The 20,448-nt window shown below is 43.8% G+C and overlaps 1 protein-coding gene across 4 annotated transcripts in view; it reads right to left on the bottom strand.

Annotated features, from left to right (window-relative positions):
- CEP350 (centrosomal protein 350) overlaps nucleotides 1–20,448 on the bottom strand; it is a 91,513-nt gene that overhangs the window by 34,175 nt on the left and 36,890 nt on the right. For 3 of the 4 annotated variants that reach the window (XM_077332217.1, XM_077332216.1, XM_077332219.1), the window contains exons 12-22: nucleotides 18,901–19,898; nucleotides 16,896–17,049; nucleotides 15,287–15,444; nucleotides 12,772–12,961; nucleotides 10,468–10,655; nucleotides 9,992–10,155; nucleotides 8,743–8,853; nucleotides 6,952–7,092; nucleotides 5,069–5,205; nucleotides 3,886–4,005; nucleotides 1,760–1,923 (exon numbers count right to left, since the gene is read on the bottom strand). In XM_077332217.1, coding sequence (XP_077188332.1) covers nucleotides 1,760–1,923; nucleotides 3,886–4,005; nucleotides 5,069–5,205; nucleotides 6,952–7,092; nucleotides 8,743–8,853; nucleotides 9,992–10,155; nucleotides 10,468–10,655; nucleotides 12,772–12,961; nucleotides 15,287–15,444; nucleotides 16,896–17,049; nucleotides 18,901–19,898 — 2,525 coding nt within the window. The remainder of the gene's footprint in view (nucleotides 1–1,759; nucleotides 1,924–3,885; nucleotides 4,006–5,068; nucleotides 5,206–6,951; nucleotides 7,093–8,742; nucleotides 8,854–9,991; nucleotides 10,156–10,467; nucleotides 10,656–12,771; nucleotides 12,962–15,286; nucleotides 15,445–16,895; nucleotides 17,050–18,900; nucleotides 19,899–20,448) is intronic. The other variant, XM_077332218.1, reaches the window with a different exon arrangement.

Genomic DNA, 20,448 nt, shown 5'->3' with positions numbered 1-20,448 from the left:
AGCACGTCGCTTAATAAATTAGCTATATATATTAGCAGTCCATAATTCAGTGGCTCAGACTGCAAATGTGCAAGTGTGAATCACCTCACAGTGTTAACAGTAAGCTGGTTAGCCTGAATGTAGGGGACAGATGCCATACAGCAGGGCCATCCACAGATAAGGTGGCAGCTCTACCAACTCTGAGACTGCTCATGTATGGAGAAAATTATAACTTTATAAATCATTAGAAAAAAACAATCTATGCTCTAGGAGGGATAAAATATTCAGACCTATTGACAGAGAGAGCGAGAGAGAGAAAGAAAGAGAAGGATAAAGAGAGAGAGAGAGAGAAAGAAAGAAAGAAAGAAAGAAAGAAAGAAAGAAAGAAAGAAAGAAAGAAAGAAAGAAAGAAAGAAAGAAAGAAAGAAAGAAAGAAAGAATTTTTGCAGGAGTGTTGCAGATTGTGTATGATGTCATGCATAATGTTAAAAAAAATAGCGTTACCTAATGGTAAGACTTCAGCAACATTAACGCTGTGCGGAATGGCTCAGAGTGTTTTATTTCCAGATAAGAAAACAATGATTCTGATGCAGCCTGACAATTCTAGGCCACTGCAGTTTGTGACTCGTCTACTCATGTTACTAAGGTCAAGAGCACCTATGGTCTACAGAGAACAGGGCTGCTAAAGAGGTTGCAAGTCAGGAAATCCGCACTTCAAGTCTCACTCAAAGTCTAGCCTCAGTTATCCCAGCTTCTACCCACCACACCACTGCTGCCACTGCTGTCTTCCCCTACTACCCACCACTATATCAGGGATCATTATATGCTAACCATTCCATCACGGCTGTTGTGAGGTTCCATAAAATAATCAAAATAGTGAGCCACTGGGACCTGCCTGCATGGCCTCCCTTTTATATCCCAAACCAAAAGAAAGATCCAAACATTACTCCTTAACCTAACGACTACCTACAAGAGGCCCGAGTTTTTTCAAGATGAACAAGCAGCTCATGGAGCAAGAGATTTCAGAGCGAATCACCTAGTCACAAATTTCATCCCCCCTTCCCATCAGATGTATACACAACTTGGATGGATTCATTCCTTGCAGGTCACTCTAACAGAACTAACATTCTCCTTACGAAGAGGGACCAGAGTTGCAAGTAGGCTCAGCGACACACCTATGCCCTCCCAGGGGAGATCAAAAGGCCTACAGGCACAGGATTCAGCCCCATATTGAAACTTTTTTTCTTTAGGGTGATGGCTGAATGGAAGGGAGAAAAATAAAAGATGGAAAGCCATAATGGTAGTGATCAATCACTTTCATGATAAGTTGGGAGGGCACTAGTTTTGTTGCATAAAACTTACTGGAATTTACTGCGACTTATCTGTGTCGCCCTTCCCTGAGTGGGATAAAGAGAAGGAAGCTAAGATATAGCTTTTAAATCTTGATGGTGCATTGTATTACATCCATAGATTAAAAAAGAAACTCTACAGCAGTGTAGAGACTAAATTACTGTTTTAAAGAAGGAGAGACAACACTTTCTGGAACAATGAAAGCAAGATCGACTAGCCAGCCAACGGCTTGCAGCCAGGGCCCAGAGTGGCAATCCAAGAGACACAGTGTAACCTATCAGACTCCAGGTTCCCAGGGGCTCAAAAGCTGGCAAGATGTCATCTCACCATTTGCGATGTGTTTTCAACGTGATCCGGTTACAACCGCCCATTGATCGAGGTAGGGACAGAGCACAAACAGTCCTTCAGTAGTACTCATCCAAGGACCCACCTCTCTCGTCTGCGATGGATGGGATGCTATTACTCTTCAGGGAATCGTTCACGGCGGTCAGAACCTCTTCCTCAATGGAACTGTTTGATTTTTCACGACGGGAAGCTTTTTTGGCCTCCTTGGAGAAGGGGACAGGCGGGCTTTCCTGGCGACTGCTGCTGCTGCTTCAGAAAGAGAGATAATAGAAGGACAGAGATGAATGACTGCGATTGTAAAAGACAGAACTGAAAGCAAGCCTTAGAATGAGCCATATTGGGAGGCCGGTATAGAAATTTAATAAATAATAATAATAAACAAAGAATATGCTTCTAAATCTCAAACAGGGGGTCGCTTGCTTTCCCCCCTCAAGACTCCAATAAAAAATGCAGTTAATATGAAGTTCTAAATATCTGTCAGACTGGCACAAAACACACAGTAACTTAACTGCTGTAATATCCAGTACACATTAGATCAGCCTTTTCCAGCCTTTTGACTGTGGAAGTACCACTGAAATGCTTTTCAGGTTTCGAGGGACCAGGAAGTGATGTCAGCTGACCATGCCTCCATGCCATGCAGCGCCCCAGAAGTTAGAGGAGTCTTGGCTTTAAGGTTTGAATGGTCCTTCTCACCCCTTCAAAGCCCATCATTGGCCATTTTAGGAGAGGATGGGCCAACCTGCCCAAGTGGGGGCAGAATTTATTATTTAAAAATGTTAAACATTTTCTTTCCTCTTCGCTCAGAACCAGAAATGACAGGCACAGGTTAGGAGGGCTCTCCCCCATCTGCCATTTGGAAAACTCCCATGCCATAGTACCACTGAAGGGCCTTTGTGGTACCATTTGTAGTTGAAAAACCCTACATTAGACAAACTGAACATGGTAGGTCTACACTAGCTGTGATTTGGCAGCTACATACTATGTGGCCTGCCAGATGTTCGGGGCAGATGGCTAAAGAAAGAACAGCACTGAACCCTTGATTATGGGGGTAGGAAATCTGCAAATAGGCATTAGACCGAATCCTTCCATTCCACTTAGGAAATGTGGCACGTGCCACCTGTCAAGATCTGCTGCAGCATCCCACCATGGTTTAAGCTCTGTCCTAAGAAAAATGTATTATTTTGCTTGTCAGTGTTATCTCAATTTGTGCTGTGCTTTTCATCTGGTGTATAGACTCACTGGTAGAGTTGACAGGATGGAGCTGGATGACAGGGGAAATGGAGTGTTATCTGTATCTCGACCTTGGATGCTGAAAGTGGTACCTGGATGTTATTGGGCCGTTTGTTCTCTTGGGAAAGTACGGAGCTGCCTTTTCTAAATTGGGGCATGTTAGTGTGTCATTCGGGGGGGGGGGTTAAATAATTCAGGAATATACTGATCTGTATGTAGTTAACAAATCAGTTTCAACAAAGCAGTTCATGTACTCTAGTTCACTTTATCAATAAACCACTTTTGCTGCTATGCCAAACCTGATTAATTGAGGTGTCAGTGGGGACATGACTCCATCAGTGCAAGGCGAGTTCCATCACTGGAAGAGCCTCGTGCATCAGAAGAAAGCTTCTTACTGCAAAGGCATGTGTCACCCTTATCTAAAGAGCGGTAGGATAGATTCAACATGCTCCTTCGAGTTCTGTATAGTTCATATATCCTTTAACTGCCATATAGAAAGTGCCTTGAAAGCTGGGTTTGGCTTGCAAAATGATACATAGTTATGAAATAAAGAATGGAAGTAGGAGAGAGACTGGATATATTCTTTCAAAGGGCTAAGAAAGGCTAACTAGGGGTTTGCCGTTGACATAAACCGTGCCCCCAAAATACAGATCAGAAAATCTGACTGGCTACTGGTTTAGATGAGCCTGAATAAAGCCGAATTGTTTCCAGAAAAATTGGTTTTTCTTCTAGGGTCTTATGGATTCAAAAGAATTAGAGGTTTTCAAAAAAAAAGAATCCTGGATCCAAATACCATGCCAGTATTCGGATCTGGGATTTTCAGAAATGCTGAAATATTGGGGTCCAATGGAGTTGAACCAAAAAATACCGATTTTTTTTTTTGCACTCCCCTAAGCTAAACCCATGTTCCCTGCATCAAGTATTGCCCACAGCCTCCTCTTTGCTGCATTTATAACCAACTCTTTAAATCTATCTCCTCACCTCTGATCGTGTGCCTTTGATCTTGATGATTCTGAATAACTATCAAATGAAGGCGAATAATGGTGCTTTGAATCACCCGCCTCCTCTTTATCTGGTGAAGGGGTAACAGATTCTGTTTTCCTGTTAAAGAAAAACAAGCAAGTTCAAATGATCCAAACATCAAAAGATTGCTCCGGTTGATTGATTTGGCTCCACAAAGGACTAAATCCTCAAGGACAAGCCACTTAAAGTGAGGTCAATGAATGAGAAATATATCATAAGCTGCATTTTGGAGAAAGTTGCGGGGGCCGTAACTTGGCCTACTACCTATGTAGCACAAAGCTGCTGAGAAAGGAGGAGAGGATTTCTGGTCCTTACCTACTTTAGGACACCTATCACATATTGGCAGCATGACCTCAATTGAGAAAGAGGAGGGAAGTTTCCTACCATATAGGATCAGGCAACAGGATACTGACCTGGTAAGGCACAACCACTATGGGCTTTTAAAAAAACTATTATTTTTAGACTTATGCCCCACCCGTCACCTAGGTCACAGGGCTCAGGGAGCTCACAACGTTCAATACAGCCATCAATAATTAGAGAGAAAGCATACTTACAAAGCATCACATTACAATCCATAAAATGGCATCCTAGCTCAGGTATCAGAATAGAACACGATCATTTGGTACCCGACAACCAACATCCCAGATTGCTGTCAAAAACGGGCAGCACTGCTGATAAGTGGCAGAAAATTGACCTCGAATATCTTCATCTGAAAGCCCAGTGGAACAACTCTGTCTTATGGGACCCATTGAATTTAGAAGGATCCCGCAGGGCCCGGATGTCGTCTGGAAGAGATCTCCACCAGGCAGGGGCCACTACCGAAAAGTTCTCGCACTTTCCAATACTAGCAGTCCAGAAAGAAATATAACGGCGTAGGGAGAAGCAGGCGTCGCTCCCTAAGCTGCAGCTGCTCGAAGCAAAACATGATAAGCAAGGGGCAAAGACGGTTTCCCTCTAAACTCAGCAGCAGCATGAGGAGATAAGTGAGAGATAAGACCGGTGACGTCTTCCTCAACGTTCAGCAAGAGGAAAATCTTAAGAAAAACCAAGTATTTTCAAGAAACTCATTGATTTTTCTTAGGATTTAAGGGGGGGGAACCACCATACTGTATTCCTGGAGCTTAAATGTTCAACAAAATACCTGCTTGAATCAGAGTGAGATTTTATTTTCTTTATGAATGAGGAATGATGCTTCCGTTCTTGGTCCAACAGCATGGTAACTGGAGCTGCAGGAACACTGATTACATCTGAGATCTGGGCACGGGCTAGCTCTGTCATCTGGATAAAGGAGGGCAGAGAGAAGTTACATAAACATCAAGCCTACTTCTCACGGCTTACACTTTGAGAAGTCCCCAAAGATCCATTTTTGAACACTGCCTAGTGATAACACACAACCCTCTTGCTCCAACACTAACTATTTCAGAGACGACTATACGTGATGATCATGATGCTATTTCAAGCATTAAATTCTTGGCATGACACTAGATGAACATGGGGGAGCATTAAGCATTAAGGCAAGGGTAAGCATTAAATTCTTGGCAAAACGCTAAATAAGCATGAGTAAGCATTAAGCATTAAGGCATCGATAACCATTACATTCTTGGCATAAACACTACATGAGCATGAGTAAATATTGACAAACTGTACCGTTCGTTAACATGGGTATCTGGAGAAAGACCTCAACTACTAACACTCGAGCAGTCCAATGCTGCTTTATTTTTGCTTAAAACAAAGACCCTTAACTATTAGTAGTAGTAGTAGTAGTAGTAGTAGTAGTAGAAGAAGAAGAAGAAGAAGAAGAAGAAGAAGAAGAAGAAGAAAAAGAAAAAGAAAAAGAAAAAGAAAAAGAAAAAGAAAAAGAAGAAGTTTACAATCCCCTTCCTTTTCCTCTTCCCCCACAGACACCCTGTGAGGTGGGTGAGGCTGAGAGAGCCCTGATATTACTGAAGAAGAAAAAGAAGAGTTGGTTCTTATTTGCCACTTTTCTCTACCCGAAGGAGTCTCAAAGCAGCTTACAATTGCCTTCCCTTTCCTCTCCCCACAACAGACACCCTGTGAGGTGGGTGAGACTGAGAGAGCCCTGATATCACTGCTTGGTCAGAACAGCTTTATCAGCGCTGTGGCGAGCCCAAAGTCACCCAGCCAGCTGCATGTGGGGGAGTCCAGAATCAAACCCACCAGATTAGAAGTCCGCACTCCTAACCACTACACCAAACTGGCTCTCAGTCCCAAGGTATTACCAAAGGAGTTCAGTAGGAGGTGGTGTTTCTAGACTGGCCTCGGAAAATGACCCATTAAGCCAGGCTTTCTCAAGTAGTGTTTCATGAAACCCTGGGGTTTCTTAACCCTGGAAGGGTTTCTTGAACAGGTGGAAGTAAATTATTTTTATATTGTTTTAAAAAATTGTTAAACATTTATTGGGTGATATGAACATATATGGTCAGGTTGCCACCCCCCCCCCTTCAAAATGGCCAGTGATGGGACTGGAAGGGGTGGGAAGGGGGAGGGGCCCTGGCTGGGCGTGTACATAGCTCTGCTTCCCAACCATATTCTGCACGATTGCAACTCCTCTGGGAGTTCTCAAAGCCTGAAGAATGTCTCGGGGGTTTCTCAGCAGTAAAAATGTTGAGAAAGGCTACATTAAACTGTCAGCAAGAGAGCGCTTTTTGCACAACAAGCCACCTATATGGGGAAGTGTCTGCCAGCCCAAACTCTTCAGGCTGACTAATATTGTTTTTAATTATCTGCTTCAGGCACGCTATGGCCCAGACACACCAACAGTTAGTGTATCAAGCATTAGCACCTTAATCCACACAGGAAAGCGTCTCATTCCACTGTCCCTCTTAAACAGGCAATGGGCTTTTCTCCCCAATAAGATACTGCAGGAGCAAGCAGAAAGCTCCTCAGAACCCCCGCGCGCACGCCCGCGCACACAAAACCATTTGGTTAAGCCAGGAGATCTTAGGGATAAACCAATTTTGACACACAGCCATTCCGGCCAAGGCATTGACAGCTGACTCTCACCTCACGGATCTGCCGAGCAGCATCTGTGGTGAGAAGAGCTGCCTCCACCTGTTGAGCTGCTATCTTACACGTTGTCTCCTGGAGGGCCTCCGCTGCCTCTTGCCGGGACTGCACCAGCTGCTGCAGTGATTCCGCGTGGGCCTAGAGAAGGGAATCCATTTAAATATAATTTGCCTTCATTGAAGTTACAGAACTCCCCGACCCAGAGAAACCTGAAGGGAAAACCCAACTATCTGCATAGAAAGAAAATCCATTACAATGGAACACTCCACACTGTGGAACACCATTTAAGCTAGCGGTCCCCAACCTTTCTCAGGTCAGGGACCGCCTCCGGAGTGAGGGAAGATCCGATGGCCCGGGTGCTGCGAAAACGTGCACGCACAATTGCCGCACATGCGTGTTTTCGCCACCAGGTGGCGCTAACGCACATGCGCGGCAACTGCGTGTGCACATTTTCGCCACTAGGGGGCGCTAACGCGCATGTGTTGCAACAGCGCATGCGCGTTTGCGTCACCGCCATGCCGGCGGCTGCGCCTGCCTCTTCCCATCCTTCTTGCTGCCGGCTGGGGGAAGGCAGGCGTGGCTGGCGGCGGCCCGGTACCGTGGCCTTTGCGGCCCGCGGACCGGGGGTTGATGACCCCTGATTTAAGCCACATTGATGGGGGACAAACCACAGAACAGGAGCAAGGTCTTATCAAGGTGTACTTTAAAGAAATCTCATGGACTATCTTTCCTTTAAAAATTAGGAAATACCTTCCTTTGACAAATAGCATGATTCTGCTTGGCTTTGGCTAAATGAAAGGCTTCCTGCTCACTGGGCCATGACCCTCGGCAGTATTGCTCTACAGCAGGGGTAGTCAATCTGTGGTCCTCCAGATATTCATGGACTACAATTCCCAAGAGCCCCTGCCCAGCGTTTGCTGGCAGGGGCTCATGGGAATTGTAGTCCATGAACGTCTGGAGGACCACAGGTTGACTATCCCTGCTCTACAGCACAATTGCTCTGACTGGCAAAGTTGCCCTGAACCTCAGTGATTATGGGGCTGTTATGCAAGACTACTCAAGTCTGGGGCTAAGAGTCCACAGTATGCCTATAGCAGAGTATGGACATGGGGTTATGGAATCGACAGCAAACATTCCTAGCCCTATTTTCACCCCCACTCCAGGATTCTTCATTGCATAAGACATTAAGGGTAGGCGTTATCACAATATGTACAATTAAGTTCAGAGAAAGTGTTTCTCCTTTGAACTAGATATCAGGGGGCGGATTTCATAGTCACAGTAGTTCAACAGTAGAATAGGCTGCCCTGAGGAAGAGGTGAGCTCTCCCTCACTGCCAGTTTGCAAGCACTGGCTGGACAAATACTTATCATGGAAGCGTTAGGCTTATACTGCATTGAGCAGGACCTGTATTAAGCACTGAGCAGATGGCCTGTATTTTTGCTTGTGAATTATACCTGAAACAAATGGAAAACATTGTTGCGGTATACTACTAGTCAGGAGATAAACAACGTGACATAGGAAAGCTAACAAGGTGTCTAAGACTTTTTAAGGCCGAGTCTGAATCGGTCCTGATCGGTCCATTCGGAACACTGAATCGGTCCATTCGGAACACTGGGAATGCCCTTTCCAAGCATCAAGACCTTGCATGCCTTTATTTCTCCTAAAGCACTGGCCAAATGTTCTCGAACGTAAAAAGCTCCCCACGGGAGATCCATTTGACTGGATTCCCCCACAATGGATTCAAGCTCCACTTACGTCCTCTTCACTCTGCTTGAAAGGTCGCCTCACCTGAGCTGCTTTCTGCCGCGTTTCTTCCAACTGCCTCTGGCTTTCCAAAGCTTCTTGCTCTGCTTTGATCTTCAGAAGAGCCAAGTCCCGCTCATGCCGTTGCTGCTGTGCCTATACGGCAAAGAAATCAACACTTCAGTCATCAGAGCTGATTTACTGTTAAAAAATGCTCAAGTCATATCTCCAGTTCCAGGAACTTTTAGAATCATAGAATCATAGAGTTGGAAGAGGCCATACAGGCCATCTAGTCCAACCCCCTGATCAACGCAGGATAAGCCCTAACCATCCTAAAGCATCCAAGAAAAGTGCGTATCCAACCTTTGCTTGAAGACTGCCAGTGAGGGGGAGCTCACCACCTCCTTAGGCACCTCCTTTTAATATTTATAGTTCATCTGCTCCAAAATTTCTACTCGGATTATACAGAAATATCGGTGGTGTTATACAATTAAATTAGTCATACGGGCATCAGAGCCGCCAAGAAATCAAATAAATCAAATAATCATAATAATAAACCTGGAGCCCTATGGCAGAGATTCCCTGTGGGCTCCCTTCCCCACCTCACCCAGACACAGCACAAAAACAAATAACATGAATTGCCCATCTCCTTGGACATCCAAGGAGAAGCAGGGCCCAGGAATCGTGCCCCACTAGTCTCCCGTCGATTGCCTTGATGGGTACCGCAGAAAAGTATCATTAACTGTGTTTTTTAAGGATTAATAGATCTCAAAATTATCCCTTGCTAAAGGCAGCCGTTTATGAGTACTGACTCATTTCCTCGTCGACCACAGCAAGTGGATTCTCATGATTTAAAACTATTAACAGAAAAAATATAGTATGTTATTTTATTTCTTTAAAGTAGCTTATACGGGAAGCACTTTATACGGCACCCCCAGACTTTCCCCTGAGGCACTGGTTTTTTTGTGGTTTTTTTACTGGAAATAGGGGAGGAGTTTGGGGTTTTATTTTTCGCCACCATGTTCTGTTCTGTAATGTGGGGGGGGGGGGTTGAAAATGTTTTTAACTTTTTATGTGGGGCTTTTATCTCTATTTATGTAATCCGCCTCGAGACAGCTCACCGATAGCAGCGGGAAATAAATCAAACAAACAAGTCAACCAGACAGTTTTGTGGAATGAATGGGAATACAAAGGAAAATGGCTCAGTCCAGCAGCAGCTATTCCAATGCGTGGTCAAGACGCTCAAGGGAATGCAAAGACTAATGAAAGCCAAGGCAAGAACTCGGCCAGTTACCTTTAGTATTTGAGCCAGTGAGACACTTTCCTGCTGAGCGAGTGTAATGCCGCGAACACGTTCCATATCCGACAGCTGCCGCACAGACTCCTCAATGGTGCATAAGTAGTTTATCTCTGCTGACATGCGCTGGTGGAGACCAGCAGGGGAGAAGCGCATGGCACCTGTAAGCAAATACAGGATATTAACATCTTATGTACCACTGGCTCATCTAGCTCTGAACTGTCTGCTCTAAGCAGCACAGGTTTTCTTCAATCTCAGACAGAGAAATGTCTTTCTCAACAGTTGCCACGTGAGATATTTTAACTGGAAAGACCAGGGACTGAACCTGGGATGTTTTTCCCACAAAGTAGATGCCACTACTGAATCGCAGAGTCTTCCCTAGGTAAGCACCTATAATCATTGCTCAAATTACACTTTCATACACGCCAAGAACATCATGTTCTGCACGGTTTCATTATTTCGGTTAAGCTCACCATTCACAATGCCTGCTCCAGTCCTGCTGGTACCAGAAAAGGCAAGATTTGGCTTGGATGCAGGAGCGATAGATGTCGGAGGGCTTGAAGAGGATCTGGTCTTTTCTGGGGCAGGATCCAATTGCTTTGGTCCATTTGGAGACTGGGGAGAGCTTGCAGTCCTGGGGGATCTTAACTTATCAGGAAGACTAATAAAAGAAAAAAAAGGTTTTGTTTTTCTTGCGGTTTGTTTCCCACCCATGCACCCCCATCCAATCTTTTAGCTAGACAAACAGGGCTAAGCCAAGAAACATTTATTTAAAGTACCACGTAGTGCCATCAGTGTATAGCAATCAGGAAGAAAATAAGGTCACACTAGTAGGTAGAAGGGAGGGAAAAGAACAAAGTGCAAAGGAGAGCAGTTTATTTAACCTTTCAGATCCCAACATGTTTCTCAGGAGATCTCATGCAAAAACGTATCTGGCCCTTGCGCCTTGTGCTACTTTTTTCTTCATCAATGTACAGAATAAAGGGTTAATGATATTTGAGAATGCTTCGTGTAAAATATGCTCTACAGCAATTCATAAATATTTTCTATCAAAAAGCCACTTGTCAAATTATGTTTCTCTAGACTATTTCTCTAAATGTTGTGAACCACCCTGAGCCAGCAATGCCAGGAGGGGCAGTTACAGAAATCAAATAATAAATAAATGAATAATCGTCATAATAATTTTTACTTTTATCCTGCCTTTCCAGAACTCAGGGTGGGTTACAGCCTTAAAAACATACACATAAAACATTAAAATATTCTAATTCTAATACTGCCAGTTATGTCCTTGACTAAATCCCAGATGAGAGAGGCTTGGCAGAAGCATAAATGTTTCAACTTAAATATTTTAGATGTGAATATAAAAATGTAGTATTTGGAACATGTTATGTCTAAATGATATTTTTCACATTTTTTTTAAATGAGTGTGGCAAGAAAGTGTTACAAATACATGTATCCTTTAGCTATACTCATCAAGACTTAATGGCATGAACCAAGGCTGCTCTCCCACAGGATAGATTCAAATGAGTAGCCATGTTGGTCTGAAGCAGCACAATAAAATCAGAGTCCAGTAGCACCTTTAAGACCAACAAAGATTTATTCAAGGTGTGAGCTTTCGAGTGCAAATGTCTGACAAAGAGTGCTTGCACTCGAAAGCTCACGCTTTGAATAAGTCTTTGTTGGTCTTAAAGGTGCTACTGGACTCTGATTTTATTCTCCCACAGGAGAGAGGGAAACTGAGACATTCTTCACAGAAAAGAGCTCAGCGTTTGTGTCCAAGACGGTACATCTGAAAGCATCATGCCAGAAAGTCTACTGTTAAGAATGACTGGCTAGACCAGACTTAGGATACATCTAGATAATCTCTGCCCCGTAATTTCCCCACCATTTGCTATTCCCATAGCAGAAGGGCTTTCATCTTCAAAGAACAACCGGAACAAAGCAAAAGCTACATTTTTTACACCTATTGGCCAAAACATGGCCATAGCTACAACATGCCAAATAAGAGATAACATCATGAAGAACACTCTCCATTTCCTGGCTATGGTGTGTGCATGCAGGCTGAGAGTCCAGCTTGAAGGGAGGCCAGCCTGATGGCTCCTGGGACTTTGGTTCACCTTTTACCTAAATACATGGTGTGTAGTGAGGGACAACATGACACTTAAGAGTGGTTGTATCTTTTTATGAGCTACAATACTCTAGACTTGCCCTTGGCCTAAGGACTTTTGAAATCTCAATAGGAGTCAGATTTCTGGCAATGATGCCATACAGCACAGCATGCAAATAAATAATGTTGCATGGGCGGCCCTGCTTCCCTCTCCCCCCCCCCCCCACAGTAAGAAGCTTGCCGGGCCACAAGCTTGTGGCCTGGGAAGTTTCTTACTGCGGGGGGGGGACAGCGGGGGAGCTGCGGCCCGGTGCCAGGGCCTTCGCGGCCCGGCACTGGGCCACAGCCCGGAGGTTGGGGACCACCACCTTAGCATGTGCTGGTAGGGGCTCATGGAAATTGTAGTCCATGGACATCTGGAGAGCCATAGTTTGGCCACCTCTGCCTTAGCCTGTAAGCCACCTACCTGGTTCTGCTACATTCAAAAAGGTCTGACAAACCCACAGGCATTAAGGAGCTACATATAAGCGTAATAAATCATTAGTATTATTTATCTTGTATCCAGTCTTCTACAGCAATAAAAAGATTAAAAGAATATGAAGATTAATAGAGTATGAAGACACATTTTGGTAGTAATACATAACTGAAGTCCTATGGTAGTTAATTTTACCTCATCAAGGACTGACCAGACAGTTCTTCTAATGTGTTGTCAGAGTCTGGATTCTGCCCTTGTTCCCTACGAGACAGTCCACTGCTAGGCACTGAACTCTTTGTCTGTGACAGTCTGTGGTCTGACTCTGCAGAAGTTTTGCTTTCTTCTCGCAAAGAGCCATGCGAAGCCCCAGGAAAAGATTCCAGCCCTGTAAGACATATTTTGGCAAAGGTTTCATTTTTAAAAATTCAGTGCACCGATTTGTCATGGATACGGCCAGGCAAACAGGCAAATAGGCAAACAGTTGCTGAACTTGACCAAAAATATCATGGAGGATGTTTCTGCTCACCAGAGCTGGTCTGGCCTCTCAGCTACATGTCCCAAGGCAAGTTTAGAGACCCAGAATGGAATAGTAATAGAGAAGGGCAAGAAACAAAGAAAAAACACAGTGGTAGATTGGAAGCTGTCTAGCCCATATCTATGTGTAAAGGTGAAGGTGCAGAGGCATCCAAGAATGGCAAGGATGTTCAGCATCAGGGATCAAAGAAAGAGTTCAAAGATGGGGAGCACTGAGGGTCAGCAGATATTCATATGCATGAGAAACTTGTAAGCACTATTTTAAAACAGATTTTATTAAGATGAAAATTTGCAGGAATGAACTAACAGTTCTTATGTATTTTAAGAAGACTAGTTAAAAAGCCCATTGTATACCAAATACAATGGGCGCTAGCAGGCGGGGGCAGAGCGAGGGACTGGCGAGGGTAGGGTGAGGAAAGGTGGCTTACCAGGGAGAGGGCTGTAGCGACGGCGGGCGGTTCCTTGGCGGCGTCTTCTGGCCGGCGGCCATGTTATTTGCTGGCGGTGTCTTCATCAAGGCCGGGGGCTCCCTTGTGCGGCGGCTTGACGATTGGCCCGGCCGATGGTCTGTCCAGAGGAAGGGGCCAATCGGCACCCTTCCTCATCCCAGACAGAGCCCGCCCTAACTCCTCCCACATAGCCCTTATGGCTTTATTTAGTCCGCGGCGCCCACGGCGCCGTGGGATGTGTTAAGATATTCAAGTACAGGCAATTTGTATGGTGTTTGATGTTAACTAATTAACTTAAGAGTGCACACCTTAATCAAATGGGACATCTACCTACTGACAAGGTACGTTTTAAAATATATGAGGGATTGGAAGCTGAATTGATGGGGAGCTCCTTATCTATAACCTGCTTATCTTTGGTTAAGAATTTTAAGGACTCCTGTAAGCGCTCACCATTAATTGCCTATGTTAAAGTGTATTTCTCTGCTGAGTCCATCAAAGATGCAAAATAGTCACGCTTTAATAAAAGATTAAAACGGAAGACGAGATTCTCTAATAGAATCACTTGTGTACTAGACTAGCAATCCCCAACCTGTGGGCCGCGGACCACCAGTGGTCCTTCGACTAATTGGAGGTGGGCCCCGAAGGACGCCTTCTCTCCCCCCCCCGGCCCTTTACTTCATCCCCCCCGGCCACACTTTGGGTGTCATTGTCTCCCATCACTCCCAGATGGGACTATCTCGTTGCAGAGAAACAAGCTCAGGGTTCCCATTGATTTGACACTGTCATGAGTTAAAATTTCCATGAAAATAAAATGTTCCTTATGTTCATTGTTGTGGCATGTCTGTATCTTATTTTGAAGGGATGTTTAAACATTACCATAGCGATCAGAGAGTGTTAGGGCAATGGTTGAGACTAGAGGAGTAAACTACCCCCCCCCCCACTGGGCCTCAGTAAAAGGCGTTGAGTGGTCCCTGGTGAGTGGTCCCCGGTGATAAAAAGGTTGGGGACCACTGTACTAGACCAACAATAAACCTAAAACATTGCTGAGGAGTATCTCTTGCCACGAATTAAAAGATCTAAATGCCAAGCACTTCTTAAGTGCGTGCCTATATATCATCAGTCATCCAGAACAATATCCTGGATGTTCTGATGTTTCAAAACTACACACAAGCAAGGGTCCAATCCAGGACAGATGTAGTAAGATGTTTGCCATCTCCTCACAGGTGGATCCTCCTCCCCGCAAATTGCAAGCAGGAAGCTTTTTGGAACACTTGCAGCTTTCTGCCTTGTGACGTTCTAGAGTTGGAGAGACCCAATTAAGCCCTTCTCTTTGGAACAGATAAGAGCTCAGTAATCCAGCCACAAAGAAATAGTTGTCTGAGGATCTGTGCAAGCCCAATTGATTGAAAATTAGCCAGAAGCCGATGGCAATTTGCAATTTATTTTGAAGGAATATTACATTACAGTGAAGAGATGGGTTGAAGAATCAAAGATTCTGGCCACAAACCTTTTGTTACTACCATTTATTACGATGATATTATATGCCAACAGTACAGGAGCTTTTTTGATTTATAAAGACCACAACGGACAGGATGAAAATTGGGAATGGATTTTCACTACAGTGCCTGCAAGGTCCTCCTTCATCATACAACTCACGAGATGGCACCTGTACTTCACGCACCATGAACAGCCAATGAAGAAAGACAATGATAGAACAGTACACTTACTTTCCTTTTTCCCTCTCCTTTTAGAAGATGCAGATGAACAAGAAGAGCTGGCAGATGGGGATCCTGAGGAATGGTGGGTAAACTCTTTAGCTTGTACTTCATACGGTGAGTTCCTGCTGATAATCTCTTCTTTTAGGCTTGGACTGCTGCTGTGAACACTACCACAGAACAAATGTATAGTTAGCAAGCATCTTTTAGCCATATCACGGTGAAATTCACCTCACTGTTTGTGGGTGAAGAAAAACAGGATGAATGACACTGATTCGCCCTTATAACTTCTTAAGGAGTTAGCCTCTGAAATGCCCAGAGTCAAACAGGAAGGGCAGGCTATAAAATTATTATTATTATTATTATTATTATTATTATTATTATTATTACTACTACTACTACTACTACTACTACTACTACTACTACTACTACTACTAATATAATACAGTGCCAGTCAAGCTTAGGATTTTCAGTAGTGGGGAACACCGGATACATTTCTTTAGTCTGGACCTGATAACATTACTCCATATTTAATTAAGCTTTAATTGACTAATCTGTAAGCTCAGCATTCTAAGTCTGCAAATTTTAAGCTAAGCATTAATAGCCCACTGATTATAAAACATGTCTTTATAACTGAGAATTGAAGAGAAATATCATAGACAGCCTTTACTTCTAACAAGGCAACAGGATTCCTTCATTAAATTGTGAGCTCTCACCTTTTAAAAAATCCCAGAAGCAGCATATATTGGAGTTTGGCAATGTACACATTTAAAATCTAAGTGATTAACTGATTAATGGGCAAGCGAATAATCAGCTGCAAATCCTAACTTAAACCATTTTGACAGATTAAGGAATCTTCAGAATACATTTAAATAATTCTTGAGTAAAGATTCAGTTTCAAAAGTAACTCAGCTACAAGAATGTGTGCTACTGAGCAGCTGTACTGAGACCAGAAAATAACTTTTGTTTACTCAATGCTACAATAGTCTGATCTTAAAAAACTCAGCAATATTCTTCTGTCACTAATACACAAGCGATGAAAAGTAAGGGGGCCAGTAAATATTCACAGGGGAAAGAAATCACATACTCCCAACTGGCCCCCAATTTCTCCCCCCCCCCATCATCACTTCCTCTCCATCCCACACATTATCCTTTCCACCTTCCTACCACTGCCATTTTTATAACCTTGACCACTCTCTCAAACCCCATCCCATTGCTGTTTTCTCCCATTGCCACTTCCTCCCCCCCCCCCATACTCATGTCATCATTTTCTCCTCTCTGACAAATCATTAGGGTTTTCCCCCCTCCTAGTGTCTCAGTTGTTAGGCAACCACACAATGCCAAGCAAGATCTCTTACATATTACTTGGCTTTTTTAATTAATAAGTTCTTGGGGTTTTTTGCCTGTTTTTTTAAGCACAATTTTCTTTACTCGTTTTCCAGATTTCCCCCCCTACAAATCCAGGCTTGTACGATTCCCCCATACAAACACCAAATGCCCCTAGCCCCAGTAGCAGATCTTTGGATCCATTCTCTAGAGTCAGTTTCAGAATTAGATATATGGATAACACTGCGGCATAGAAACAAAAATTCGCCAGTGCACATCACTTTTAATTAGATACCTGGGCTCAGCAGCAGACTTTTTGTCTGTCACCATTCCACTGCCCTGTGATGAGATGAAGTCATCCTCATATGAAACAATGCTAGCCGGAGGGCTTACTAATGGAAGTGAAGGTTGCTGGATTGGTGATCCCGGTCCGGACTGTTCCTCAAATCCTAAAATGTTAAAAAGCGGATACTGTCTAGATTTCAGAAAAAAATTAACCATCTCAACAAAAGTTAAGGCAAAAGGTATTCCAGATGAGTAAAAATCCCAAACTACTGCTGTTTCAGTCTCTTCTATGTGGCTGCCCAAAAATAAACTTCCTCTGAAAAACTCAGTGTTGGGAAGTAGTAAGACACATTTACTGAAGACAGTGAATCCTTAGCAGTGTATTGCAGCACTAGAATAGAATCACGGCATCATAGAGTTGGAAGGGGCCATACAGGCCATCTAGTCCAACCCCCTGCTCAATGCAGGATCAGCCCTAAGCATCCTAAAGCATCCAAGAAAAGTGTGTATCCAACCTTTGCTTGAAGACTGCCAGTGCTAGTACTTCCAAAACAAATTAATGCAGTACAGCAAAGGGGTTAAAATGCTGGATAATGCCGGCTTATTTCTATAACTTGGCAAATCCCCTTTATCGCAGAGCGTTTTCCCTTGCTTGGCTCAACGCCTTTCCATCCAAAGTATTACAAGGGAGATTTGCCAAGATTCCTTTTGAAAATAGACTAAGTCCCTGTGAATTAAACACTCCTGACACCATTCAACATATCACACTGGATTGTCCCTTGTTTATTGTCCAGCAAAGGCATATTATACCTTTTATATCAAAATGGAGAAACCATTCAAAAGTCCTGATCTGCCAATTTTTATTGAGTGATAAGGATGCCAATGTGACTTTTATTATGGCTGAATTTCTGTCTTCAGTTTTTAAACTTAAACTGATTGGTGTATCCTGACTATCTCTGTTCATTTTGCTACTCTGCTTTATGCCAATAAAGGTATTGTGTGTGTGAAGCAAATCAAAATCAAATCATGCTGGATTACAACCCAGAAGACTAGAGTTCTAATTTCTGCTCTGCCCTGACACTCGCTAGGCATTCTTGAGTCTAATCACTTTCTCTGGGTCTAAACTGACTGTTTAAAACTTTTGAAAGATTAAAAAAAAACAGTCAAAAAGGTTTGTTATCAATCATTTATTCATCCCTATGGCATGGCTCCTTAGCAGTATACTGCAGCACTTTTAATATAGTAGGTAATACAATCTCTGAGAAGGAATGGTTTACAGCCTTTCTCTCAATTGCTTCTTCAGTCATATGCAATCGAATGAAAGAATTTTTATAAGACAATATACAAGTGGTATCTGACACCACACAGGTTAAATAGAATTTGCCATAGCAATAATATGTGGGAAATGCTGCTCAAGAAAAACAGGTTTTAAGCATATGTTTTGGTAATAACCACCAGTTAAACAACCCTGGGAAAAGATACTTGACATAGTACTTAAATAACAGTACACAAAATCCCAAGGAGCCAGCCTGGTGTAGTGGTTAAGAACAGAAGCTTCTGATCTGGTGAGCCAGGTTTGATTCCCCGCTTCTGTTCCATCTGCAGCCTTGGGCTGGGTGACCTTGGGCTCATCACAGCTCTGATACCGCTGCTCTCATAGAGCAGTAACATCAGGGCTCTCTCAGCTCCACCTACCTCACAGAATGCCTGTTGTGGGGAGAGGAAGGGAAGGCGATTGTAAGCCGCTTTGAGACTCCTTCTGGTAGAAAAAAGTGGCATATAAGAACCAACTCCTCCTTCTTCTAAAAGCACATGGTGTCTCCTGGTGGAATTTATATGCCTTCAAATAAAACATTAAAAAATATGCATAGATAGATTTGAGCTTCCCTACATTCCAGCAAATAAAACCTCAGAGTCTATTTCTTTTACAACCCCCCCCCAACAAGTATTCAAGCAGTTACCAACAAAATACCAGAGGCAGCAAATAGATTTCTCATTTATCTTATTTTTCTTACCTTTCCCACACAGCTGGTAAGACTTTGTAAAAATGTTGATGACGCTATGTGGACTTCCTTTGGTCAGGCCTTCCCAGGGCCTTGAAACACTCCTTGTCTGCGTGGAAATGGGCAAATACTTCTCTGCTTCTTTCTGAAACTGTTCTATGGGCTCATATCCGGTTTTGTCTGCAGCACAGAACTCTTTTTCCTTCAGCAGCTCAGCTGCCTTCAAAGGTAAGCATTCGTGCCGGTCTCCTTCCTCCTCCTCAGACAAGAGATGATCGCTGAGAGGCCCTTCACTTATCGAATCTATGCTAGAATCCTCCAGAGCTACAACCTTATTCTCCACCTTAGGAAAACAGCTTGGCTTCTTGGATAGGCTGCCGACGATTCCTTCAGATCTCGGTTTGCATGGAAGACTGAGAGCAGCAGTGTGAGGGCTGATGGTCTCCGGGAGCTTTTTAAACTCGCTAAGATTTCCCACTCCAGGAAGGTTCTCCTCGAAGGTAGTCTGGCACACACAGGTACTCAACATTTCCTGAAGCCTGGCTGAGAAAACGTCATTCTCTTCCCTCACGGGGGGACTGCTGGCCTTCGCCCAGTAGCCATCACCCTGGCTCCCTTGCACCAAGTCATGCCCAGAGTTCCATGCTGCTCCGTAATCGATGCCCGTTCCAGCTAACTTCTTAGCTTCGCTTTCGATTCTGCTCGACAAAGAAGCGGCTGTCGCTTTCAGGGCTTCGATACGGTCCAGTTTACTTTTATACTGATTGATGGTGGGCTGTATAGTCGATGTCGTCACTGATGGAGATGCCAAAGGCATGGATCCCATAGCTGTGAGGTGGCTCCTCCTGGTTGATAGTATAGAGTCAAAATCCTTTTGTAAGACACTCATGTGATCAAGAGACAGAAGTTGGGAAAAGAGACCTCCGCTCAAGACAGGTTGCGGGCAAAGCGGCTGGGATTTCGAACTCAGTCTATCGGGCTGAATCCATACAGGCTCCAACAAATTATTCCTAGAAGGCACAAGATCAAACACTTGTAAGTTTACAAGGACAGTGTCTGAGAAAGCACGACTTGCACACACAGAAATCTTTATTTCCACCCAATATTTTTTTCACTAATTCCCCTTACATTGAAGGGAAGGGAGTTAAGAACTCAGTAAATGAGTGATAGGGTTGTGAGCATCCTGCATAGTGCAGGGGGTTGGACTAGATCAAGGGTAGTCAACCTGTGGTCCTCCAGATGTTCATGGGCTATAATTCCCATGTAGAATTGTAGTCCATGAATATCTGGAGGACCACAGGTTGACTACCTCTGGACTAGATGACTCATGAGGTCCCTTCCAACTCTATTATTCCATGATTCTATGATTCTATTACCATGTGTCACATCTGAATAGAGAACATGGGCATAAAAACCAACACAAGAGTGCTACCTGGCAAGAAGACTGCACTGTCCAGGACATGCACTGAATTTTACGTGCATGTGTCATATGCAAATATTTTGGCGATGGATGGGTATCTGGTGGGGCAGGCACACCTAGTGGGTAGGAGGGAATGCCAA

This window comes from Paroedura picta, chromosome 4, assembly GCF_049243985.1.
Source record: "Paroedura picta isolate Pp20150507F chromosome 4, Ppicta_v3.0, whole genome shotgun sequence".
NCBI classification, from domain to species: Eukaryota; Metazoa; Chordata; class Lepidosauria; order Squamata; family Gekkonidae; genus Paroedura; species Paroedura picta.
This window is presented reverse-complemented; position numbering and strand designations above follow the sequence as displayed.